General features: G+C 41.9%; 1 protein-coding gene across 1 annotated transcript; it reads left to right on the top strand.

Annotated features, from left to right (window-relative positions):
* Nucleotides 1-8,779: 8,779 nt before the first annotated feature.
* NMI (N-myc and STAT interactor) lies at nucleotides 8,780-27,012 on the top strand. The gene is made up of 8 exons (XM_040971557.1): nucleotides 8,780-9,026; nucleotides 16,137-16,220; nucleotides 17,956-18,051; nucleotides 18,918-19,080; nucleotides 23,194-23,300; nucleotides 23,394-23,580; nucleotides 24,517-24,623; nucleotides 25,649-27,012. The coding sequence occupies exons 1-8, from the start codon at nucleotides 8,835-8,837 to the stop codon at nucleotides 25,829-25,831; spliced, it is 1,119 nt and encodes a 372-aa protein (XP_040827491.1). The 5' UTR covers nucleotides 8,780-8,834; the 3' UTR covers nucleotides 25,832-27,012.
* Nucleotides 27,013-27,313: the final 301 nt, after the last annotated feature.

Here is a 27,313-nt window from a genome sequence, read left to right as displayed (position 1 = left end):
ATTCTATCATTCCATTCATACCTATCCTGCCACCAGGGAATTCCAAAGTTCTACCATTCTAGAATGCAGTCTTCTGGTGTGGATTAATAAAATGGTATGACAAAATGAGACAGAAGAAAAAAAGAGGGGTTCTCAACAGATATCTTCTCCTTAGATTCATCAGCAGATTTATTCTGTTTAATTCCAGACCAACAGCCAAATAAGCCATGACGATGTAGTATCCCTCCCTGGCATCCTTTGCCCATTTCCAGAGGGGACCAGGAAGTCTTGTGCAGTGCATGCCTAGTCATTTTATGCAGTAACTTTGCTGACTCATCTTAGTGCTAAAATTTACTATTTAAATTATCTTGTTATTTTTTTTCTACTCTACAATCATGACTTTGAACTCTTCTAGCTTTAGTTTAAAATTGGGGCAATATTCATATTGACAGTGTTATCTGATTTTGCATTTACTTTTCAAAAGGCATTTTGACGCACATGAACTTTTTCAATTCTCACAAAACCATCATAGTTAAGTACATATGATTACTTTCATTTTTACATTTAAAGAAGCTGAGAAACTGATCCTCAAAAAGCTAAAGAGAAATATGATCAGTTGTAACATTTCTGAATACCTGTTGTGTGCCAGACCTGTTATAGATGCATGGCTCCCAGTGATTTTTCTTTTCTTTTGGTTCTTGTTCTTTTTTATTTTATTTTTTCGTTGTATTTGAGAGGTAGAGTCAAAGACATGGCGCTCAAGAGATCTTGAGATAAAGAGAGCAAGAGAGCATGCAAATGAGCTGCCCTCTGCTGGTTTACCCCCCAAATACCCACACTGGACAGAGTTGGGCTAGGATGAACACAGAAGGCAGGAGCTAAATCCAGGCCCCTCCTCTGGGTGGCAGAAATGCAACTGCTTGATCCATCACCTGTCAGCTTGCTGGTCCCGCCCTGGCAGCTGCAGTCAGGAACTGAACTTAGATCCAGTTGAATATGAACATCTCCATCAATGTCAACCCTAGCCCAAAGAGTGCCCCCTCCTGGTGATTTGAATGTGGCGTGATTTCCATGACACACACACACCTATCCATTGTCCATCAATCTGAGAACGCTTTTCTTTGAAAATTGGCACCAAAATTAGAATCCTTATTCTTCAAAAAAATTGAAAGTAAGGTCAACTTCCTGGAAGGCAAAATTATTTCCATTCCAGGTCAGAAATAAGCAATAAGATCTGAGGAGTTCACTTTTGTTTTATTTTTGTTGGGAATGAGGCTTGTTTGTGTGTGTGTGTATTTTATTGCAAAGTCAGATATGCAGAGAGGAGGAGAGACAGAGAGGAAGATCTTCCATCCAATGACTCACTCCCCAAGTGACCGCAACAGCCGGTGCTGTGCTGATCTGAAGCCAGGAGCCAAGAGCCAGGAACCTTCTCCAGGTCTCCCACACGGGTATAGGGTCCCAAGGCTTTGGGCCATCCTCGACTGCTTTCCCGGGCCACAAGCAGGGAGCTGGATGGGAAGCATGGCAGCCGGGATTAGAACCGGCGCCCATATGGGATCCTGGTGCATTGAAGGCAAGGACTTTAACCACTATGCTATCGCGCCAGGCCCGAGGCTTGTTTTCCTGGAGAAGCTTAAGCCCTGTGAAGGCTGAATGAACTCTGACATTATGGATCAAGTCTCATCAAACAGCCTCATGCAAATATTCTGTTATTAAAATGAGTCTTGTGTGTGAGCTCATTCTATTCTGTTACATTGAATATAAAGGCAAAGTTTTAAAAATAACTACACATGAATAATTAATGAAAGAGAAATGAATATGCCTTTAAAGCTGCCAGACACAAAAATCCTGTTCTCTTTTCCTGGCTTCTCTTCACTTCCGCTTTCCATTCTTTTGTGGGATTTTGAACCGTTCGCCCTCGTAGTTTATTCCTTCCTTTCCATCTCAGAGTAGCTGTGCCCTCTTGAAAGGAATTCCCCGGGAGACCTGGGGAGCCCTTGTTCTTTCCTTAGTGTCAGGGTACCAAGGACACCGGATGCTTCAGCTTCCCTCCGTGGACTCAGCAACCAGCTGGCAAACCCGAAGGAGGTCCTGTGCTTCCTGATCAAGACAGGACAGGGACAGCTGGGAGCATGCAGACCCTCTCCCCTGGGACCACTGTTTCTGGCCATTTTTTTGCTTTAAGTGCACTGGTTCATCTGCAATCTTGCTGTTCAAAGTGTAGCCCAAGGACTAACCCCATTGAGTACCAACCGGGAACCTCAAGCATGCAGAATCTCCACTCTAGACCTATGGAGTCTGAATGTGCTTGAGGATTTTAACAAGGCCTCTGTCTGTAGGAAAGGTTCAAAAGCCTGGATTCAGAGGTCTTAGAAGCCTGGATCTACAGGATGCCTTCCTGCCCAGAGACACATTTATCCTTTTTTTTCTTTTTGCATACATTTCAAGGGAAATAAAAAGAAATCATATGCTACGACAAGTTAAGTGAGAGTGCTTCAAAAATGTTAATAGGAATTTGGAATTAAAAGATGCTTATGTTGATGAAAAAACATTGAGATCCATGCCTTGTTTTTCATAATATGCATCTCTCAAAGCGGGTTTTTTTTTTTGTTTGTTTGTTTGTTTTGGGCTCAACGTGGTGGCATGGAGACCTAAGCTGGTACCTGTGGTGCTGGCATTCCACATTGGAGTGCTGGTTCATGTTCCATTGGCTCTATGTCTGATCCAGTTCCCTGGTAATGCATATGGAAGGGCAACAGAGGATGACCTGAAAGATTCTTGAGCGTTAGTCTAGCCCACCTGTAGCTGTGTGGCCATTTGGAGAGTAAACCAGTGGTTGGAAGAACTCTCTCTCTCTCTCTGCTTTTAAAATCAATCTTTTATAGAAGTTTTTATTTAAAAAAAATTTTAAGGCAGAGAGACAGAAAAGGATCTTCTATACTTGGGTTACTTTTTCTTAAAGGATTTATTAATTTATTTGAAAGACAGATTTCTGAGATATAGAGAAGCCAGGATTTTAATTGGTGCCCATATGGAAAGCTGGAGTTTTAACCCACTAGATCACAATTCCAGTCCCTACCGGTTCACTCTCCAAATGCCTGCATCAGTCAGTGCTGGGTCAGCCTGAAGTAAGAAGCTCAGATCTTCACCCAACTGGGTGGTAAGGAATCAAGTACTGGAGCCATCCTCTGCTCTGTCCCGGGGTACACATTAGTAGGAAGCTGAATTGGAAGAGAAGCCTGGCATTCCACTAGGGCATAGGGCATCCCAAATTGTGACTTACCTCTGTGCCAAAAACCCATCTCTCTCAATAATTTTTTAAATGATTTATTTATTTTTATTGGAAAGGCAGATTTATAGAGAGAAGGAGATGCAGAGGAAAAGATCTTCCACCTGTTAATTTACTCCCCAGATGGAGCTGAGCAGATCTGAAGCCAGGGACCAGGAGATGCTGCTGGATCTCCTACATGGTTGCAGAGTCCTAAGGCTTTGAGCCATCCTCTACTGCTTTCCCAGATCCCAAGCAAGGAACTGGATGGGAAGTAGAGCAGCTGGGACACAAACTGGTGTCCTTCTGGGATCCTGGCGCTTGCAAGGCAAAGCTTTAGGCACTGATTCGTCGTGCCAAGCTCTCTCATGAATTTTGGAAGACTCCTTGTATATTACTGGAAGAATTACTCACAAAGAATGTAAGTAGGCTCACCATCAACAACTAGAGAAAAATCTTTAAGGACAAAACGTTGAACTCTTTCATCTGTTAAGTTTTTAATATTCTAAATAGACTCCATTTGTTGTAAGCATTTGACACTTCCTGCAATGTACTGTTCAAACAAAGGGAAATACTCAGAAGTAACTTAATCAAACACCTACTCAAAACTTGCTTCTCTACAGCTTGTAAAATACTGCATATAGACAAACTTTTAGGCAAAAACAAACCACAGTGCATAAAAATGAAGATAGGCTAGCAAGAAAATTTCTTCTAGTATTTGTTTGGCTGTTTTAACTATGTTTATGCAGAGAGACTACACTGATTTATTGGAATGCTTTGGTCTATTCTTAAGATATCTGGGGCCTGGTGTGGTGCCTACTGGCTAAAGTCCTCGCCTTGAACGTGCCAGGATCTCACATGGGTGCTAGTTCTAATCCCGGCAGCTCTACTTCCTAGCCAGTTCCCTCCTTGTGGCCTGGGAAAGCAGTTGAAGACAGCCCAATGCCTTGGGACCCTGCACTCGCGTGGGAGACTGGAAGAGGATCTGCACTCCTGGCTTTGGATTGGCTCAGCATCAGGCGTTGGGGCCACTTGGGGAGTGAATCACCAGACAGAAGATCTTCCTCTCTGTCTTTCCTCCTCTCTGTATATCTAACTTTTCAATGAAAATAAATAAATCTAAAAAAAATAAAAAGATATCTGGTCATAATGCAGTAAGACATTAGTATCGCTGTGTTTCCAGTATCCCATGGCTACATTCTCTTTGAGTCTTTGAGGATCTCAAATCTTTGAAGATTTGTTTTTTCTCCCTTTGCAGTTTTAAGTTGAAACCAAACAGATGAGTTTAATCCTATCTGCAGGTCAGCCTATGAGAGTGCTGTTAGAAGTAGCTTTTAGTTTGCAATTATACAAGGCAGGGAACATCAACACTAACTAAAGTTTTCTACTTGGTATCTTAGAGGCTAGGGTGTTAAAGATCAATATTTATTTTTGAGATGATAAGAAAAAGAGCTAAGTTCTCCCCTTCACATCATTGTAAAGGACAATACATCATTATCTCTGTATTTGTAACAACTGAGCATTGTCTGGCTCATCAACCATGTGTACATCTTAGGTCAGGGAAGAGTCAACTAGATTAAGTCCTGCATTTAAAATGTTACTAACACCTTTTGTTTGGACTTGTTTCTATTTTTAAATTGTCCTTTTTTAATGTATATAGATTTATTCACACATTTGAGTATTAAAAGCTGTACCAAAGGGCTAGAACATTGGGCCCTGAGTACCTAACACTTACTCTGGCAACCATTACTTAGAAGCAAGCATTAATGCCACATACAGGTACAGTCAAGTGTAGTCACTATACTTGTAACTATAGGTAACATAAGAAATTGAAAAATGTTTTTTTTTTTTTTTTTTTACCTTAAAAGTACTTATCTAGACAGGAAGGCCAAACAGCAAAATTGTGAAAACAAAACTGATGACAAAAGTCTTACCATAGGATGAGATGGCAACGGCCGCCATCTACTGATTGCTTACCAGTGAGACTGCTTGCATGGTTCAGGATGGCAGTTCACTCAATATAAGTCCATTTTACAGATGCGAATCCTGAGGTTGAGCACTAAGAGCCAACTTTAAATATGTGTGGAAGCTTTCATCTGATATGAAGGCCACACTCTTAGCATACCCCTATAGCACTGCCTGCCTGATGAGAAGGAAAGTATTTTGCTTTCTCGTTTATGTAATTCAGTAGCAAACTTCTTAGAAACAGAGCAGTGTTTGGTAATTACTGCATCTCCTAGACTCTTGCACAATGCTGGGCGTAAGTGTTCAGCGTCTCAGGGATGAGCCACAACTTGGATTGCCAAATCCTGGCAACAATAGCATATGCTTTGTAAGCTAGAGCTTTTCTAAAATGGAGAGAATGCTATATGCACATGAGGCAGCTTTCTCTTATTCTGCATACCCATTAAGCCACCGATGCTTTCCTGTTTGACACTGCCTTAGTTCATTTGAGTTGCTACAGCCAAATACAACAGGTGACTTAGAAACAACAGAAATTTCCTTCTCACAGTTCTGGAGACTAAAGTCCAAGACAAGTCCTTGTTCAGAGACAGTCTGTTAGCTGTTCTTATGTGGTGGAAAGGACCAGCCAGCTCCTTTGGGCTGATTTTATAAGAACACTCATCCCATTCAGATGGGCTCCACTCCCAAGCTCTAATCACCTTCCAAAAGCCCTGCTTACCATACTGTTACCTGGGATTTAGGATTTTGTCATAAAACTGTGGGGTGGACTTCTGCTTTCAGTATATTGCATGTGACTGGAAATTTTTACTTGGCCTCTTGTCTCAGTCCGTCTCTTCTGCCTCGAAGATTCAATTCAACCTTGAAGTAAACTTTGTGTGCCATGCGTAGGTAGGTAGAACACCTCTCCTTTGCCTTTTACTTCTCTTTGTATTCAACCTTCTCCACAACACACAGCACGCTGCCTGGATCACTGGAATGTTTATAGGAAGACTGGGAGGAAATCACTGTCTGCTGATGGGGAAAACAAATGTGCATTGTAACACACACCTTACATCTGTGAAGATTTCCATGCCACGTCTGAGGCACAGAGGGCTGCGTCTCCTGTGAGACGTGCTATCTCGTGAATGCCTGATAGATGCTCATTAATCACTTTTGTGCTAGAAGATGGTATAATTCAGCAATACCCTACTTAAATCTCCCTTTAGAAACTTTATAAGATTTCAGTCACTGTTCTTTGACAAAATAGGGGGGATTATTTATCAAATTAGTTTCATAAATTCAAGATTCAGGTGCAGGTGTTTGGCTTATTAGTTAAAATGCCTACAGCCCACATTGGAAGACTCCAACTTCCTGCTGATGCAGACCTAAGGAAGCAGCAGTAATGGCTCAGGTGATTGGCTTCTCTTGCCTTTGACCCCTAGCAAGGCACACAACCATTTAGCATTTGGGGAGTAAACAAGCAGATAAGCACTCTCTCTGTGCCCACTCCCCTTTTAAAAATCTGTTTCTGTACTACTGCCTCTCAAATAAACACAGACTCAAGACTGAATAAACTTACTGCTTTTTTTTTTTTTCAAGTTGAGGGACAGAAATACACACACACACACACACACACACACACACACACACACACACAGTGCATTAGAAAGTTCCCATCCACCTGTTTACTCACCAGTGCTCTCAACATTCAGGGCTAGGCCGGGATGGAAACTGGGAGCCAGAAACTCATTCCAGGTCTCCTACGGGAGTGGTAGGAACCTGACTACTTACACTATCACCCCTTCTTTCCAGCTGTACATCGGCAGGAAGTTAGAATTAGGAGCTGGAGTCAGGGAACTGAATGAAGGAACAACAATGTGGGATGCAGGTGCTTAGTTGCTAGACCAAATGCCCGCCTCTAAATAAGGGTTTTGATGTGTGCTTTAACTTTTACTTGCCAGAAAAAAAAAAAAAGATTTTAAGATTGATTGGAACATCAGAGTTACAAAGAGAGGGGGTGGGAGGGGGAAGGGACAATATTGCCTCGGCTGGTTCATTCCCCAGATAACCACAACCCAGGGCTGGAAGCTGAGATCAGGAGCCAGGAGCCTCGTTCGGATGTTGCACATGGCTGGCAGAGGCCCATACACTTTGGCCATCTTCTGCTGCTTTCCTAGGACATTAGCAGATAGCTGAATTGGAAATGGAGCAGCTGGGACACAAACCAGTGCCCATATGGACGGGTAACTCTACCTGCTATACCACAATACTTGTCCCAGAGTCAGTGTTAGATCAACCCTGTCTGGCTGTGATCGTGTCCTTTAGTATCTTCCTAGAAAGAAAAAAAAAAAAATAGATTGAACAACACAATGTTTAGAGTTTGTCCAAAGACAAATTCTAATAATTCTAGTTGGGACATCTAACGTCTTTTATTTGCATTTCTAGAAATGGGCAACACCTCATCCTGCAAAAGCAAGATGCTGATAAGTGAAGCAGAAGAGGCTGACGTAATGGGCACAACGAGGCTGAATACAGCAGGGGAGAGGACCAACTAACCAACTAACAAAACACCCAGGCTGATCCCTTCAAAGTTAGTTTTCTTGTAGAGGTTAAGGCAGAGGAGATTTCCTTATCATGCTGGCTAACGCTAGCCAGTTTGAGGATTTAGCTTTTCTTGGGAGGTCAGATAAACAATTTAGTTTCTTCTCGAGGACAGGGAGATTCCACATGAGTAATTTCATTCTTATCTAGTTTGTATCTACTACAAGAACTCGGCCCAAACCATAATTCTTTCTGCAGTTGCAGCAGATGGATTTCTCAACAGGGGTTGATGTATACAAGGACGTTCTAATCACTGACCACTTTCTTCCCAGTTAGAAACCATAGCCTAAACTGGTTCTCACCAACATACTCAACCTGAAGGAACGTATCTATTCTTTAGATCACTCATAGATGACTATATGTCACGGTAAACTAGAACTTCAACTTGAAGTCTTGGGTGTAGGTCTCCCTGCCCCACCTCTCATAATGAGCAGTGCAGCTGTGGGGTGGTTCTTTGTGTGGGGTTTAGAAGCCCATCAGAAAAGAAAGCTGGCCTCGAAATAAGCCAGATGTTTCTTTTTTTCAAAGGAAAAGCCCACACCTAGTGAATGTGTTTGTTTAGGAGCCTCACAACCAAACAAACGCCCGGAAGGAAACTTGGAGGGGATGTGAGTCTCAGAAACCGCGGGAACACCACAGCTTTCCCAACTTCATGGCCCCAAGGGTTCTTTGCAAAAGACCCAGAGGCGTTGATCGCCCGCTGGCTGTAAACTTTTGTTAACCGCAGGTATCAAGAGTAGTAAATTGCGCTGACAGTCACCCTGTGGGGGCTGTGTCCTTGTCTGACCTTCTCTGGTAATTACTCACTTTCCCATCAATTCAGCACTGTGAAATACACGTCCTGAATTAGCATCATGGAGACTTCAGGAATACCTTTAGGACAATGTCCATCAAAGAAAAGCTTAATCGCGTTTCAGAAATCGAAAGTGAAATTAGTTTTAACTTCTTGTTTCGGTTAGTGAGGACACCAGCCTGGTGTCCTCAGCAGTGGTTGAATTTCAGAGGGAAAACCGCCTTTTAAACGGTTTAATAGTACTTAATGGATCAGGCTGTTGACTGCGAGAGACACCTCAAGCCGCATCCAGCCAAAGCGTTCGTGCCACCGCAGCGCGGGCTTGGGGGACCCAGGACGTCCCCGCCCAGCAGCTCGGTTCCGGCCCTTCGGGAGCCTTTGCCTTCCTGGAAGGGCGAGCGCGCCGGGCCCGGGGCGCGGCGCTTGGCTGAGGACGCGGTGAGTGGTGGGCTGCCCCGGGTTTGCTGCAGCCCCTGCCTGGTGCTGGAGCTGGAGCTGAGGGAGACTGCTGTGGGGGGCCGGGCACAGCGCGAGGTTGGGGAGCGCAGCTCATGGGGCTGTATGTTCCCCGTGCCGTGCCAGTCCCAAAGCTCAGGACCACCGGACCCACAGCGGGGACCCACCCGCTGCAGGACCCACTGGACTTTCTCTGATCTCTGTCGTGTGTTTGCTTTGCTTCATTCGGGAAATGGAAACTTAACCCGGGCGTTTTCCCCACAGTTTTCCTTGGGTGTCTCTGGAGAGAATGCGTAGAAAAACGAATTTCTTAAGGAAACTGTTCTTGCTTTGCAAGAACTTGCAAGTTTTTTTTTTCTTCTCCCAAGGGAGATATCCAATAATAAAAATTATAGGAGATTGTTGTTCCAAACGACCAGGCTAAAAATCAGTCACTCATGCAAAGATGCAGCCATTTATGCCAAGCTAAGCTGTTGCTAACCTTGCTTGAGAAATCAGTTTCAATTTCCACAGCAGAGTGCCTTCAACTCTAATCTTTAGAAAGTACACCAAAGTAACACCGGTGAACCACTATGTTGTTTTTCCTCTGTTCTACCTACACTGTCCCCGCTTTGCAAGAAAAGCAACCCTGAAATGACCAATACACTTTCTGTTGTGACTTTCTGTACTTTTCCTCTCTTCCATGGCTGTAAAACCAACTTCCGTGCTCAGCCCGTGGGAACACCTGCTGTGTTTTATGGAATGAAGTGTTTGCGGATTTTAGCATTAAGTCAATTAAGTTGCAATTTTGTCCTGCAATAGTGTATGTGTCCAGTCTATCCAAAACATATGCTCTATTTCCTTACATATTGTTGCCAGGCATGCATATTTGAAGATTTGGTTGTGTATGTCTTGGACCCACAGTGATATGAGGATATTAGGAAGCAAGGGGGCGGTGATTGGTATTGGTTTTTCATTGTTGCTGTAACCAATTTTGTGGGCTTAGTGGCCTATGTTAGGACTGTAGGCTTGAATTCTGCTTGAATTTAAATGGGGATAAAATTAAAGTGTCAGCAGGGCTGCCTTCCTTTGTGGATGCTGTAGGGGTGACTCAATCCCCTTCCAATTTCTCAGGGCTGTTCATCCCATGTGGCTAAGTAGCCCTTCCTTCATTCTCAGTGGCAACAACACTGAAGCTCTGGCTATTCTGCTGTGACATCTCACTGTGACTCTCCTCTTCTGCCTTCCTCTCTCACACCTTATTTTTGACGATTTTATTTATGTGAACGAGTTACAGAGAGAAAGAGAGAGAGAGAGAGAAAGAAAGAGAGACCCCTTTCATTTTTAAGGACACTTATAATTATATTGAACTCACAAAGATAATCCAACGTGATCTCCATGTTCTAGGGTAGTTTATGAGGAACCCCAACTCAATCGGCAACCTTAATTGTCCCTTGCAGGATAACCTAACATATTCATTGATTCTTGGGATTTGAATTTGGACACGTAAAAGGGGGCTGCTTTTCTGCCTAATGCATAATTGTGTATAATGAAAGAGTTACTCTACATTGAACTTATACAAAGAGAGAAAATACATCCAGATGCTGACTGGAAAGGTTATGTAGCATTCCATTTACACCTAGAAATTTTATTTCAAACTCCTCAGAGTTCTAGCATTGTCACAATAATAGTTTAAAGAAGCCATTCCATAATATTTTCATTTCTGCCCTTTGGAAATGCAAGCAGAGGACTTAACATGCTCATGGTTACTACCCAGTTCTATGGATTGAGTGCTTGTAGAGTGTCAACTTGAGCTATGCAGTGCTCTGTATGAATGCAAGAAGAGTAAACATGGTCCTCATCCTGAAGGTCTTTACAGATGAATCATGGAAAATGACACAGACTTATGAATATGGATAAGCTGACCCCAAAGAAATAAGAGAGGGAGGCAGCATACTGCGGGAATCAAAAAAGGCTTCAAGAATTTAGGGGGAACTTTGGAATGAATAGTAGAGTTTAAGTGAAGATGAAGATTGGGTGGAGAGGAAAGACTTGGCCTACTTAGGGGTAGGAGGGAGAAGAGGGAGGCTGCATGTGTTCGGTGTGGTCTGCGAATGTGGTCAAGGAGTTGTCTACATGAGAATGGGGAGTATGTATGTAGTTTTAAAAGTATGTCATGCATCTCCTCTCAGATTAACAGGATAACTGCAAATAGAGTAAAACAACTTATCTTTTTCTTAATAAGTTTCCAACCTACGGCCTATGGCACCATGTAATACTTGAACCTGTCTTCCTACAGGAAGAGGTATGTTCCTGCAAAACCCAGTGCAGTCATCAGAGTTAGAGAAGCAATAGTAACACACGAACACTGTCTAGTCATTGGGACCCCAGCCCGGTCCACTGCAGCAGAGGACCTGCTGCAGAATCATGTGTTGCATTTGGTTGTGTTGTGGCTCTTTCTTCTTTTATTTTATTTTTTTTGAAATTACTTTATTTTGACAATCTTTACATAGTTGATTAGGGCACAAAGGATCAAGGGTTACAGGAAAGTGGGCAAAACTATTGTTTCCACATTATTATTATTATTATTATCTGTATCTGGCTTAAAGGGGGAGATAAAGGGAGAAGCCCCTCCAGCCTTCTACCCATCCCAGGTCCCCGAAGTGGGGCATGCTCCAAGGGTCCTGCTCAAGTGGTTTTGATAATTCAACAGTTCTATACTGCTGCCAATCTTGCCATTCCTAGCACGATGGAATCTCTACAGAATCCACTGGCTGACATAGTCCTCCTTACAGTCTCCGTTTGCCCAGATTTTCACTGCCAACACATGGCTGGGGCAGTTGATTGATTTGTTCTGTCCTCCGTCCTTTGTTGTGGTTCCCAGTTTCCTCTGTAGGTTCCGATGGACTGCCATATCCTCCATGTGCACCTGGATATGCTGTGCACTGATCCATCTTGAGCCTCTGAAGAGGCTCAGCTTTGACATTTGCACTCCATGGTCAGACCATGGAATCTGCAATTTTCTTCATGGTTGGGGTTCTGAGATCAGCAGTTCAATTGGAGGGATCCCCAAAGAAACTTCGAGGTGATCCCAGACCTAATGCTTGTGTGTGCTTGCCAGTACAGGGTCCGGCATAGTCCATCACCCCAATCAGCTGGTGGTTGCAATTGCTGGGTCAGTTCTGTTTCCAACCCTGTCTTCCACATGAACCAATGGGTGTTGCAGTCCTGCTTGATTCTGCCCATCACACACCCGGCCCTCACACAAACCAGTGGGAGCTGCAGCCTAGGTGAACTGAGCCACAATAACCCCCACCAGGCCCCTCGCGCCCCCTCCCTCATCCCGCTGCCCTGATTCCTGTGCTTGCCGTTATGTATGGCAGACTAATCCAGTCTGTCCTACATCCCATTTAGCTCTCCTACATGTCAATGGGCATTGAAGCCTAGTTAAACCCAACAAGGCCCACTATCTAGCCCACACACATGCTGGTGGGTGCCATTCTGTCCAGCCAGGTCTGCGCCAGTCCTGGTTTTCACGCTCTTCAGTGGGAGTGATAACCCAAGAAGGAGGTGTGTCTTTTTTTGAATGTTTAATTTTATTTTTAGTGTTGTTTCTAAAGTTGAGAGGGATGCATGCCTTTATTATGATTATGGTGGAGAGGGTCAAGGTACGGAGAATGGTGGGTGGGACAAATGCTTCATTTTTTCCTTTTTTTATTTTTTTAAAAAAATATTTTTATTGGAAAGACAGATTTATAGAGAGGAGATGCAGAGAAAAGATCTTCCATCTGTTGATTTACTCCTCAAATGGCCACAATAGCTGGAGCTGAGCCGATCTGAAGCCAGGGACCAGGAGTTTCTGCTGGATCTCCCACATGGTTGCAGGGTCCTGAGGCTTTGGACCATCTTCCGCTATTTTCCCAGGCCATAAGCAGGGAGCTGGATAGGAAGTAGAGCAACTGGAACATGAACTGGTGGCCATATGGGATGCTGTCACCTGGAGCTGGAGGATTAGCCCATTGAACCATTGCATTGCTCCCGATTTTTTGTTTTGTTTTGTTTTTCTCTGGTATCTGCGGGAGGGAGGCTAGAAGGAGAAAGGGTCAATCCTTGCTTTCAAACTTCATCAGCACCTGGGGGTGGGAGCTAGTCATTTAATGACCTTAGAGACCCTGATGTGGAGAACCATGTTCCAAGGGTGGTTTTGATAATTCTGACACATTGCTGGCTTCATTGCTCCAGAGTTGAGAAAATATTTCAAAGGGCTGTTGGATGATAAAGTTCACCTTAGTACCTCCACACCCCTTTGCACTTGCCACAAACTTTGGTCAGAAGAGCTGTTGGTCTGCTTCACTTTCCACCCCCTGATGTGACACTTGACTTCCTTTGCTGGCTAGATGAGCTGGCTGTCATGTCCCATGTGTTCTGGACATGCTGTTGACTGCACAGGCATCAGCCACTGAGGAGACCTGATCCCAATACCTGCATTTCAAGGTTGAACCAAATATCTTGTGAGTTTCCCTATGGGTGAGGTCTGAGTCCAATGGTCTTGTTGAGGAGTCCCCCAAGAAACCTCACCTGGGGTGACCTCAGAATTGACTCTTGTGTGTGCCAGCCAATGCAAGATTAGGTTCAGTCTGTCATCTGTACCAATGCACATATCAATGGATGTAGCCACCTGGTCGTTTCCACCCCCAGCCCCACTTCTCACACAAACCGACAGGTGTTGCAGCCTAGTCCAGCTTAACTCGCCACAGGTCCGGCCCTCACAGAAGCCGATGTCATGGTCCATCCCCTGCCCTGACACTCACTGGAGGGTACTGCAGCCTAGCCCTGCTAGGCAGGACCCCTAATCCTAACTTTCACATGTGCTGAAGGCAGCAGGTGATGGTACTTAGTCCAGCCCATGTTTCCTATGTGGATGGTGCCTTTGTCTGACCCTGGCATGCCCTCTGATTTTCCCTTTCTAAATCATGCCATCTCAGCTTCCTCGCTTGCCTGTACGTGTAGTGACCTGGTCTGTGGAAGCCCCTTGAAGCCATTCTTCACCTGTGAGTCCAGTGGCTGGCCCTTAGAGTCCCCCAGAAGTAGTTCTACACCTGTCAAACACTCCCTCAGTGGACCCCACTATCCCACATCCCTAAACCCCTTTCCCTGGCAATCTTTAACCCCCCACAGCAAGGCAGCATGTTGTCATGTGAAGCTGGGTTGAATCTGGACCCTGATAGTGGCTTTTAGTCCTGCATCAGGCTATGTGGGGCTGTGTATGTATTGTGTCTTTAATTTTTATTCTGGTAGTTTCTTGGTATTTTGGGAAGTTTTGTGAACTTGAGACATTGGAGGGGAACAAACTAGAATACATCCTCGGTTGGAGTTTTATGTTTCCTCTTGCTTAGAGTCAGATTATGTGCCTTTGGCAGGAATGTCATCACAATCATGCTACATTCTTAGCGTATCCTGTTGCATGATGCAAGATTTTGATTTGTCTCATTATTTAGTTTGATTATCTCATTCTGGTGGCATCTGCCAGATTTCTCCACTGGGAAGTTACCCTTTCTCTTTTAAACCTAATATTTTGTGAGAAAGTAATTTGAAAGTAGATTTTAATTCCTTTCATTGCTGAGATTTTAATTTATTCACTTACGTGTGTCAGTGTGGACTAACAGTTTTCTAGTGAAGTTAGTCATTACTTCTGTTTTTTTTTAATCTGTATTTATTTTAATTATTTCATTTTGATCTTTGTTTTTTATTATTTGTTGCTTATTTTAATCTTTATTTAGTTTAATCTTTAACTGAAAACCATCTGAAAAGAGAGTCTGTGTCCTTTAGTCTTATTCTCATCATTCTTTAAGCACACTCTTGTTTTTTGTCATCATAAGATATCCCAGAGTCCCTTGGCAGCTATTCTGAGTCCTGGCTTCCACCATACAACTTCATTAATTTTATTTATTTATTCATCTTAAAGATTTATTTATTTTTTTTTATTTTTTAAAAGAATTAATTTATTTTTCATTGGAAAGTCAGATTTACAGAGAGGAGGAGAGACAGAGAGGATAATCTTCTGTCCATTGATTCACTCCCTCAGTGGCTGTAATGTCTGGAGCTGAGTCAATCTGAACCCAGGAGCTAGGAGCTTCTTCTGGGTCTCTTACGTGGGTGCAGAGTCCCAAGACTTTGGGCCATCCTCGACTGCTTTCCCAGGCTACACACAGGGAGCTAGAAGGGAAGCGGGGCTGTCAGGATTAGAACTGGTGACTATATGGGTTCCTGGCACGTGCAAGGTGGCGACTAGACCACTATGCTGGGCCCAACTTCATTTACTTTAAAAGAAGGGTTTGTGAAAACCACAGGTGAGATCTCTTGTATAGAGAAAGAATTTGTTGGGGGCCTGTAAGCTTTGTTTACATATGGGCAATAGACTAAAGAGAATTAAAGATCGAATAAAAACTCTTCATAAAAACTGAAAGGGTATAATAATAGTATGTTGGAGCACAAATATCATGATTAGGAAATGAACTACAAAGGAATGTTAATACCTTTTGTGTTCTGCATATTCTGTTGAAAGCAATGGAATTTCAGTTTTTATATAGATTTATAGATGTGATATTATTTGAAATATAGACTTGAGACGTAAACTATGCAGTAATAAAAAGCTTCGCTGATGGAAAAAACCATAAAAGCAAAAACAATAAAACAATAAAAGCAAAAAAGGGCTGGTGTCTAAGTCTGATGATTAAGAAACTTATTAAGATGACTGAGCCTGCCCACATTAGAGTGTCTAAGTTTGACTTGAGGCTCAAACTCTTGATTCCAGCTTCCTGCTAATACAGAACCCACAAGGGAGCAGTTAACCCCAAAAGGTTGTGTTCCTGTCAACCATGGGAGAGACCTGGGTTAAGTTTCCAGCTCCTAGTTTTGGACTATTCTGGCTTCAACCATTGCAAAAATTTGTAGTTTCTCTCTCTCTCTGATTCTACACTTCAAATAAGTATATACAAGTTCAAAAATTTATCCTAAAAAAAAAAAGAGATTTGTGTGTGTAAAAGTTGTATCTTGTCCTTCCTGCAAATATATTGTTCTTTAAAAAAAAATGCCTCTTTTTTTCATAATTAGGGAATCATGGCAGCTGATGAACATAGCACAAAGCAAGTTTTAGAAGAACATCCAGATGAAACATTTAACAGAGCAGACATTCGGGTAAGAAGGGGAAATTATTAGATATTATATGAAAAAATTCACTGGCACAGCCTCTGCAATCTTCAAAGGAGGGCCAAGGGGAATTTGACGTTAGGGCTTGGGTAGAGGGAGCTTCCAGCAGCATGGCGGCTGTTGGGAGTACCTGAGCCAGGTTGAACTCAATGGTTGGTTGAGTTCACCCAGCCACCACTGCCAAGTGGTGAGTGAGTCCAGGGCTCACTTGGGCCCAAGAAGTTTTTCCCTTCACAGTAAGTACATTGTGAAAGGATCTCTTGGGAGCTCAGGTTGGTCCCTGACTCTGCCCACTGCTGCCATCTTGGGCTAGTGGGCAGCCAGAGCACAAAATGGTGCATGGCCTTGACTGCTGGTTGCCCAGCGGAATGCTCTTGGGTCTTGGGGGTGTTGAATTACTGCCTAGGAACATCCATGGATAAAGCTACTGTGAATATAGGTGAGGAATGAATATTGAGGGACTCCTAACTACAGGGCCATTGCACTTGCAGGTAAGTAAGGGGACTGAGACCTAGTCGTTGCAGAAACTGGAAGATCTGTATGGGTCAGACTCATGCACCAGCCCACTTTGGAGTCCTGAGTAGGGCTGGTTAGCACAGAACATTGTTGACCACCATATACCAGTCCACACAAAAGCTATGGTTGGGGACCTGTCTAGCAGGGCTAGATTTCAGTACCTGACTGAATGTTGAAACAGGGTACAGGTCACATTAGACAGGGCCATGACATTAACCGGGCAGGGTAGATTCTGTGGTGGATTTGTGGGCTAAAGCCTGTGGAAATGCAAGTCCCCCTGGTTAGCTCAGGAGTTGGGGTGGTGATGGGCTGAGCTAGGTGTGACCATGGAACCCGCCAACACTCACAGATACAGGGACCGAGAATAGTCTGGGCAGATCTCTGGTGACTTTTATTATGGGAATGTTTGTATATCTTTGTGCAGTAGGAATTTGAATTTTGGAGGCCAACAAATATATATATTTAATACTTCAACTGTGTTATATATTTAATACTTCAACTGTGTTATCCAAGTTTTACAGGAGAATCTTATTCCCATTCATTTTTATTTAGTGAAGTTTACATAAGTTTCTCTTAGTTTAGCTGCCTTCCCACCCTCTCCAATAAGCTCTAAGGGAGCTTGTTGGATTTTGTTCCTAAAAGTGAAGTGTTTAATAATGATACGATCATAATTTAAGCCACCCATCATCAGCCCTTTCTCTGGCATGTCAGAGTGGCTATGTACTGTTTGAATAACAGGTACTTTAAAAAGAAAAAAAAAAAGCAATTTGCCTCAGAGTCACATGTCCACAATTATAATGCCATTTAAGAATCGTATGGCAGTCACAAACAGCTGGGGTGGGGAGAGTCGATAGAGCACTGAGCTAAAGTTCAAAAGAGCTGAGTTGCTATTCTTGCCTTAACTTAAAATATTTTCTGTGACTTAGTACCAGGTGAACGGTAGTTTCTTTTTTCATTTAATGGATATGAAAACAACAACAACAACAACAACAAATCCAAAGAAAAATTTGGCCGTGTTAGGAGAATTCAATGGGTGATGAAATACAATAGTCAATACATGTGTAACTCGTGTAAACAGTATTATTCTGAGGTTGTCTAACGCCCTTGTTTGCTTTGTTCAGGGTAAGGCACTCAGGATTTTTCATTTATTTAGGAAAAAAAGTTCTAGTGGTTGTTTACATTCTTGGAATCGCTTGATATTTTCTAGGGATTAATTGATGAGATTATGACGGTGAATACCCAGTTGGAGAAGGAGATCAAAAAGTTGGAAGCTGAATTACAAGAGAACTCCCAAGACATCCAGGTAGTCCTTTCATGATTTAATACATCTCAGTTTTGATGGAGGCACTCTCTTCAGGAAAAGCTATTTAATCTGCAGAATTTAGCTTTAAAATGTTAAATTCATCTATGGTTCCAAACGGAAAGTAACCCAAAGTCCAACTGTAGTGGGAATGAATCAGTAATTGGGGCATATTCACATAATAGAACACAGCACAGAAATAAGAATGAGCAGACCACAATTAACATTGACCTCTTCCAGTTCTCCCCTATGAGTAGAAGGGCCCAAGCATTTGAGCCATCTTCTGTGCTTTTCTTAGGCCATTAACAGGGAGCTGTATTGGAAGTGGAGCAGCCAGGACACGAACTGGCACCCTTATGGGATGTCAGCTTTGCAGATGGTAGCTTTATTCACTACACCACAATGTTGGCCCATAAATTTGTATCAGTATAAATCAAGAGCCTTTCATTTAGATGAAATTATCTGAAATTCAATATTTCAAGCTTTTTTTCTTTTGTGATGAAATTCAACATACTGTCCAAAGATTCCTTTATGAGAGGTGAAAGGCACTTATAATATGAATGACATAGGCTTTAAAACAGAATGCCCTGTAAGATTGACCTGATTGAACATTGATGAGAAAAGCGGTAGAAGTATATTCTCATAATTTAATCTGTGAGATGGTTTTAAAGGATCAACCTTTGATCACAATGCTGAGCACTTCTGTTGGGAGAAGCAGTTACTAAAAATATTAAAACCATGCTCAATACTCTGTGAAGTTCTAACATTCAGTGCAAAATGAACTATTGGATAAATAATTCACATTACCATGGGAAGGACTTAAATTATTTGTTGTCTTGATTTTAATCAAATATTTCTGTTTAAGTTAGATTAAGGAAGATATCCCCGGAACGAAAATGAAATTTGTATCAGTAGAGAATCCTGAGAATGACGACAAATTTTTAAATGTTTCCTGTACATTTCAAGTGAGCTCGCAAGTTTCTTATGAGCTACAAAAGGGGCAAGCACTTATCACCTTCGAAGAGGAGAAAGGTATGGCTAATGATAAAGAACAAAACCATGATATCATCAGGAAGCACTTGGATCTTCAAAGATCTTTCACAGTTGTTTAGCTTTTGGGTCACAATTTTTATGTGTATCATTTCTTCTTGGTGTCATAGTGACACTCTGTCAGGTGTGAATAACCTCTTGTAATGGCTAAAGAAATTTACTTTGAAATGTGAATTAAAGTGCCTTGAATATGATCATTCAGAATGTGATGACTCTGGGACTAAAATGCAAGTGCTGTGATGTCCAGAAGTACCAGCTTCTTTTTCTTCCACCTGCCACCTCCAAATGACAATAAGAGTAATAATGCTTTTCTTAAAGACTTATTTGTTTTTATTAAAATGGCAGATTTACAGAGAGGAAAAGACAGATTTTCCATCTGCTGGTTCACTTCTCAAATGGCCACAATGTCCAGAATGAATCAATCCAAAGCTAGAATCCAAGAGCTTCTTCTGGCTATGCCAAGCAGGTGTAGGGTCCCAACCAAGGCTTTGGGCCATTTTCCACTGCTTTCTCCACAAGCATGGAGCTGAATGGGAAGTGGAGCATCCAGGACACAAACTGGTGTCCATGGGGAATGCTGGCACCACAGGGCAGAGGATTAGCTGATTGAGCCAGCGCATTAGCTCAGGTAATAATGTTTTAGGGCTGTAGAGTTTGGTAGATCTCAGAGTGTTCTCAGAGACATCTCATTTTGTACTGTACAACTCCATAAATGCAGTCTGGTAGAATAGTTAACTGCAGTTGTTTCTCAGTACCCTTTGCAAATTGGTTCCAAGACCCTCACTGATATAAAAGCCCCATGAATGCTAAAGCCCCTTACATGAAAAGGTATAGTGCAGTCATATACCACTTGACATGGCAGTTTATGAGCAAGTGTGTATATAGAAGTTTTTTAAAAATGTATGATATTGTGGACATTGCAGTTTGTGTAAGCTCTCCTACTTGTGTTCACAGGACAGTTAAACTGTCTAATGATGTACTTTTCAGGATGTGGCCCCACCATTAAGCCATGTGTGGTGCTACTTGCCTACGACATGCATATCCTCCTGTATGTTTTAAATCAGCTTTAGTTAAAATATCTAATACAATATTAATGCTATGTAAATAGTTACAGATGCTATGTAAATAGCTATCCTGGATAAGGAGCAATGACAAGGAAAAAAAGAGTCTGCACATGTTTGCTTACACACACGAGTTTTGTTTTAAGATATTTCCCCTATGTGGTTGGTTGAACCCACATAGAAACTGTGGACATGGAAACTGTAGATACATAGGAGGAGTCTATTTACATTTTCCAGCCAAGCAAACAGACTGAGGATGCTGAAGTGATTTGCTTATGGACACATAAGCAGGGAGAGGAAAGAATCTCAGAGTACGGGATTTGGAAGGGAACCTGACATTTTCCATGTCTGCCATCCTGTGGGCCCTTACTCAGAACTGGGAGGCACCTTCATGAGGAGGATGTGGCTTTGGGTGCCTGCTATGCCTCCTTCTGGGAGCATGATTTGGGTGGATTCTTTATAACCCTTAAACTTTAATGACAGATTTGATAGTTCCTACTTCTTGGTAGGATTCAATGCGAAATGTTGCCAGAATACTTAACCCAGTGTCTGACTCATAATAAACTGCTACTACATGTCAGTTATTATTACTTCTACACATTAGGAATCTTCCAGATGATGAAACAGGGGCTGAAAGAAGGGAAATAATTTGCTCAAGGTCCATATAGTTAATAAGTTATAAAGTGAAGTGAGAATCTCTACATGCCCTTGTGTTTCTTATTGGACCAATAGTCCTCCGAACAGGCTGTCTCAGCTCTCATTTTAATTAAATTATGGCACAGAACCAGATGATCTTCACAGATATTCCAATGCAAGACCCCAAAGATGTTTGATTATAACCCTCACCTCCTAGCCTCCTGGTATCTTGTCCATCACTTTGCCTTAAAAGTAAGTGCTACAAAGAAAGTACTAGGTTTTCAAAGGCACAGACAAAGCATAAGTCCCCAGTGTGCTTTCCTTTTAAACAATTTATTTGTTTTTATTTGAAATAATTACAAAGAAAAGGAGAGAGGGCTCAGTGTGATAGCCTAGTAGCTAAATCTTTGCCTTGCATGTACCAGAATTCCAAATGGGTGCTAGTTTGTAACCTGGCTGTTCCACTTTCCCTCTAGCTCCCTGCTTGTGGCCTGGGAAAGCAGTAAAGGATGGCCCAAAGCCTTTGAATCCTGTTCCCACATGAGAGACCCAGAGGAATTTCCTGATTCCTGGCTTCAGATAGGCTTAACTCTGGTGTTTGCGGCCATTTGTGGAGTGAACCAGTGGATGGAAGATCTTTTTCTGTTAATCTACCTTTCCAATAAAAAGAAATAAATCTTTAAGGAAAAAAAAAAAAGAGAGAGAGAAAGATATATACAAAGAGAACACCTCCATCTGCAAGTTTACTTCCTGAATGGCTGCAACACACAGAGGTAGGTAGATCTAAAAGCAAGATCCTGGAGCTCTTTCCAGGTCTCTCATGTGAGTGTTGGAGCCCTACAATTTGGGCCAATCCTCTGCTGCTTTCTCAGCCATTAGCAGGAAACTGGATCAGAAGTGAAACATCAGGGACTTGAACTGATGCTCATATGGGATGCTGGTACTGCAGGCTTAGCCATGGCACCAGCGCTCCCAGTTAGCTTTCATTCCTTCTGGAGCCACCACTGCAGCAAAGGGTGGAGGAAGAGACCAAGGACCCTGTTGGCAGTGGCAAGCAGGACAGATACAAATGAGGAGAGTGCTGTGATTGAGGTTCTCTTTAGAAACAGCCACACCACTGCTTCCATCCCTGACGTGGCTCTCAGGTCACCATCCCCTGGGACAGCACTGGGTTTAATCACAAAACAGGAGGAGTTGGCTTTTGATTAGTAAGAGTCACAGATGTTGAGACACAAGGCAGTCGCTCTCAACTGAGTCAGATCACCAGATGTTGGGGGCTTTGTGGGAGTGGGAGGGGAAGATGATTATCTGAGTATTACATCATTGATGTTTTGTTATTGTCATTGGTTGCTGTTAGCAAAAAAAAAAAAAAAAGTCATCTGAATTACAGAGTCCTGCTAGTACAATGAGTCTGAATTCCCACATGACCACACCCAGCTTTCTAGCCCCGTTTTTCTCTTCCTCCAGCTGGGCTCTGCTATCTGGTTGCCATAAAAAAAAAAAAAACATGTGAAGTTTACAAGATATAGAGTGACCACCTCTTCTCTTCATGATAAATTAGAAGAAGCAGCTGAAAATATCAACAAATGAGTGTGATAAACTGATGTTACACAATTAAAAATTATTACTCATCTGCATAGATTTCGAATTGGTTTATAATGTGCTCTTTGGAGTTCTAATTGTTTTTGGCATAATTGCATTACTGACCTTTTCTCGCTGTGTGGACTAATTGGACTTGACAGATCTGTGATTGGTGTAACAGGCCTATCAACTTTTTAAAGCATGCGCTCAAGAGCATTTTGACAAAAGAAGAGGTGCTCATTAAACATGGCAAACAAAACATCCCTCTGATATTGAAGCCTACGTAGTCTAATCTAATCTAATTTGAGAAGGATAGGGACAAAAATGAAAATGTATTTCTTTGGTGCTAGTACTATATAGGGATAATTGACAAATAGTAAAGTTAAATAAAATGAAGTTTGACACTGACAAAGAGAAGTCTCCCAACTTATTCAGTATTTCAGAATTTCTGGCTGTGCTTTCACTTGGTAAGGGAGTATTCTGGCAATGTTGTCAGCAAAGGGAGGATGTGTGGATGAGCTAAAATAGCGTATGAATTCGTAGAGGATTATTAGGCATTTCTTGAGGTAAGGGAAGAGAGTATCATTTAAGAGGAATCTAGGATGTAATGTCTACTCTGTAATTTTTCTGATGTTTTTGACATTCATACTTCCCACTTAAATGGAAGACCATTACCACTTGGAATTCCCTAGAAGACAAAACAAAGCAAAATATTAAATTAGATTCTTGACAATGAAAAAATTCAGAATTACCTGCCTTAAAAGCATAAAGAAATTTCTAAATATTAGCAGTTAATCCTTCCCAAATTATTTTCCAGTTGCCCAAAATGTGATAAGAATGAAGAATCACTGTGTAGAAATACAGGATAAAATCATGAAGATGGTGGCCATGCCAGTTCCATTAAACTCAGGAGTCAGATTTCAGGTAACAAAATGAGTGACGCTTTTCAGGATTGTGTTCAGCAGGGGCATTTTCTCATGCTTTCTGTTGTTTTATGAATATGAAATGATCTTACAGGTTTATGTAGAAATTTCTAAAATGAAGATCAAGGTTACTGGGATTCCTGATGAATTGCCCAAGGAACAGATGCGGGATAAACTGGAACTGAGTTTCTGCAAGTCCCGAAACGGAGGCGGGGAAGTGGAGAGTGTAGACTACAATGAGCAGACCGGAAGTGCTGTCATCACCTTTGTGGAACTTGGAGGTACCCTCACATTTGAAAAGTTAACAAGTATTCTATACTCAATTATTTTCTGCAGGTATCCAAGTCTACATTAATAATACATTAAACCTCTCTGTGTTGTGGATTGCAACACATAAGTTAAGAGGGAAAGAATTACTTACACCACATCAGTATTGGGTTCTTTTATTTTTCAAAACTCTATACTGGAGTTTCTAAAATGGAGTGGACAATTCCTTAGAAATTAGTCACATGTGGGCCTGTAGTGTAGCCTAGTGAATGAAGCGGGCCTCTTGCTTTGTCCTTGCTGTTCTGATTCTGATCCAGCTTCCTGCTGATGGTTCAATTACCTGGGGCACCTGCCAGCCATGTAAGGAGATCCAGATGATGTCCTGACTTGGGTCTGAACCAGTCGCAGGCAGTAAGGCCTTTGGGGAGCGAAGTAGCACATGGAGCTCCTGCTCTGTCTCTGGTTCTACGTCTTTTTCTGTAATTCTGCCTTTCAAGTAATAAATAAATGAAGCTTAAACAAGAGGGACATTAAAGGGACATTAATCACTCTTGTTCACAGTATTCACTGTGGTATTGTTCTGTTTGAGCTTTTTTTTTTTTTTTTTTTTTAAGATTTACTTATTTGAAAGGCAGAATTACACAGACAGGGTGATTTTTCTATCAGCTTGTTAACTCCCCAAATGATTGCAATGGCTAGGGCTGGGCTGGGCTGAAGTAAGGGTCCAAAATATTTATCCGGGTTTCCCACATGGGTGCAGGGACCCAGGCACTTGGGCCATTCTCTGCTGCTTCCCCAGGAACATTAGCAGGGTGCTGGATAGGAAGTGGAGTAGCCAGAACTTGAATGTCACAGGTGGTAGTTTTTCTCAGGCCCCTTGTAGGAAATTTCAACCTGGATTAGAAATTTTGTGATATTAATAAGAACAATTTCTTTTTATTTACTTATAGTTGCTGACAAGATTTTGGAAAAGGGAGATTATACTCTGTATACTGATCAGAACTGCCATAGAGTTCTCGTTTCTCCATATATGGAAACACATTTGAGAAAGTATCAGGTAAAGCTGCCCCTTTTCTTTCATTTTAGGAACTCACTGCCCAAGTCCACCCCCCCCCAAAAAAAAAGAAAGAAAAATTATCTGTTACTGTTTCAATCTTTTCTGTCAAGACAGCAAAATAATGACTTCAATTTTGCTTGGTGCAGAAGGAGTTTATGTTTTTAAGGACTGTCTTAATACAAAACTTTACCTTATTTATTGTGCAGATGTTTGTTTTAAAACTAATTTTTTTTTTTCATTTTGCTTGGAATATAGATAGTCTATTCACTTTCACTCCCTAGATGCCCATAGCAACTAGGGCATGTCAGGTCTGACACAGGAGCTGAGAATTCCTTCCAGGTCTGCCCTAGGGCTGGCAGGGACCGAGGGACTTGGCCTCATGTGCAGTTTCCCAGGGTGTGATCAGAAGCAGAGGTGTTGGCATTTATATCAGACACTGCGATGTGGGATGGGGCATTTCAAGCGGCAACTTCACTTCTCTGCCAAAAGCCCATTTTTATTGTACAGTTGACAACAGAAAATAATGACATGACTGATATGATCTTTATTATTATTATTATTGGTTGGAGACATAGCTACATTCCTTTCTTTTGGATACCAAGAATTAGAAATAATTCTCCCTGCTCTTTTTCTCCAAATTCAGAATTTTCATTCCAAATAGGCTCCTCTTTCCTAATTTTTCCCCCTCAGTTACTAAGGGGTGTTACCTTCTAACTGGTCTGTTAGCCTGAAAGCTAGAGCTCCCCCTCGCTCTGCTTCATCTTCATCACTCTCTTGGAGACTAAGTCTTGTCGGATACATCTCTGGTTACTCTTCCAGCTGCTCTTTCCTCATGAGGCCTCCTGAGTTATCTTCCTGAATCTCAGCTGTGACTCTGAAATTCTCTTCCTTTAAAAACCTTCCTTAGGTTTCTCCATTTCTCCTGAGATGAAGGCAGAAATATGAGGCAGATCTTGTAAAAGCAATTTTATCATTTAAAGCTCTTCAACTTTTTTTTTCTGCTTATTTTTTTCCCCTCTTCTTAGGCATTTTCAGGGGTCTCTAAGAGGACAGTGCTGCTCACTGGGCTAGAAAACATTCATGTGAATGAAGACCTTGTGGAGGATTTCATTGGCATTCATTTCCAACGGGAGAAGAATGGAGGTGGCGAAGTAGAGGTGGTCAAATGTGCTTTAAACCAACCTCATACAGTGTATTTTGAAGAATAGACTGATAGAATTATATGAAAATTACAGATTCTAGGCCCAAATTTCTAAATATTTGACAAAGATGAATATGGTATTGCTCAGAAAAGAGAAAAATGTGATTATTTAGTGTTTGTTAATTTTTACAAAGTGTATTTTCATGTGTTTGTATTCTACTTGGGATCTAACTGTGCTGCCTGTTTTCAAACAAATAAGTGCACTTCTTTTCATCTGTTGGGGGCAGAGGGAGGAGAGCTCCAGGCTGCTGAAGTCAACTTTAAGTGATTCCTGGGTCCTCCAATTTGAACTGGCTCTGTCTGCATGGACCTGTGGGCCAACTGGGTTATGACCCCTGCCAAGTATGCGGACTTGATATTTCACATTTAAGAAAAATGCAGTGACATGTAGCAGTTTCTGATTTCTGTGGATTTTATCAAAGATTTAAGTCCTTTCACTCCATAAATCCGAATCTTCCCAGAGCTGAGTGTGGTCTTTTCCCTGAAGTTTGCCAAGTGTCTCCTGATTCCCTTTGAGTCATCCTTGCTTCCAAATACAACTGGTAAAGCCTGGCACTTTTTTTGGTCATCTTTTACACATTAATGGAAAGAATCTGACAATTTTGAAATAAAGGAAGAAATAAATACAAAGTTAGCCATTTGTCCTGATCGCTGTGAGAAGATAACAGGGCTAGACACTCAGTTACTGTCCTCCTGGAGCTGAAAGTTTGGTGGGACAGAGACCCAGTTTGTTAGTATCTACTCTTTTTATCTTGCAGAAACTTCAATGACAAAATGAAAGCTTTCTACTCATACAAAGTGAGATTTTTGTGGGAGTGGAAAAGGTCAGGGACCTTTGGAAGATTTTATCCTAAACTTGTTTGTTTCAGGAAATGCCAGAAGTAGAATTAAACTCATAATGAAATGCCTGCATAAATGAGATGCATTTAGAAAGTATTTTCAACCTAAACCTATCCAATGTGCCTGCCATCTAAAACAGACAAAATAAGGTTTTGTTTCTGACATATTACTTTTAGATTTGAAAGTTATGTTAATATCAGTAGTACTCATTGCTCTCACATTTCTCTTAGGATTGAAAGAAGCTGCCTAAAAAATATGCACTTCGGGGTAATTTCATATTTGTTGCTAAAAAAATACCTTTCATGTCTAATGTTCTCTGGGAATAGTAAAATTTTTTAAACTAAAAAATGTGAAGTCTGTCTTTGTGTTCTGTCCCGTGACAAAGTTCCTGAGGCTGGGGGATCTGTAAAGAACAGAGAATTAATTGTTTATCTCATGGTTCTGCAGACTGGAGAGTCTTCTGAGCCCAGCACAGTCCATCTGCTTCCCTTCTAGTTAGGGGTGTGTGGGTGCTCCTAAGATCATGAAAGGTAGCCCGTGTTGAGACTGGCTTCTTCTCAGGGAGCATTTGCTTTTCTAACAAAGCCAGGCTTGTAACTGCCTCTCATTCCATGAATCTGTGAGTGGATTAACTCATTTTCAAGGGCAG

Source organism: Ochotona curzoniae, unplaced genomic scaffold (assembly GCF_017591425.1).
Source record: "Ochotona curzoniae isolate NIBS_2020 unplaced genomic scaffold, NIBS_Ocur_1.0 contig_2210, whole genome shotgun sequence".
Lineage (NCBI taxonomy): Eukaryota > Metazoa > Chordata > Mammalia > Lagomorpha > Ochotonidae > Ochotona > Ochotona curzoniae.
This window is presented reverse-complemented; position numbering and strand designations above follow the sequence as displayed.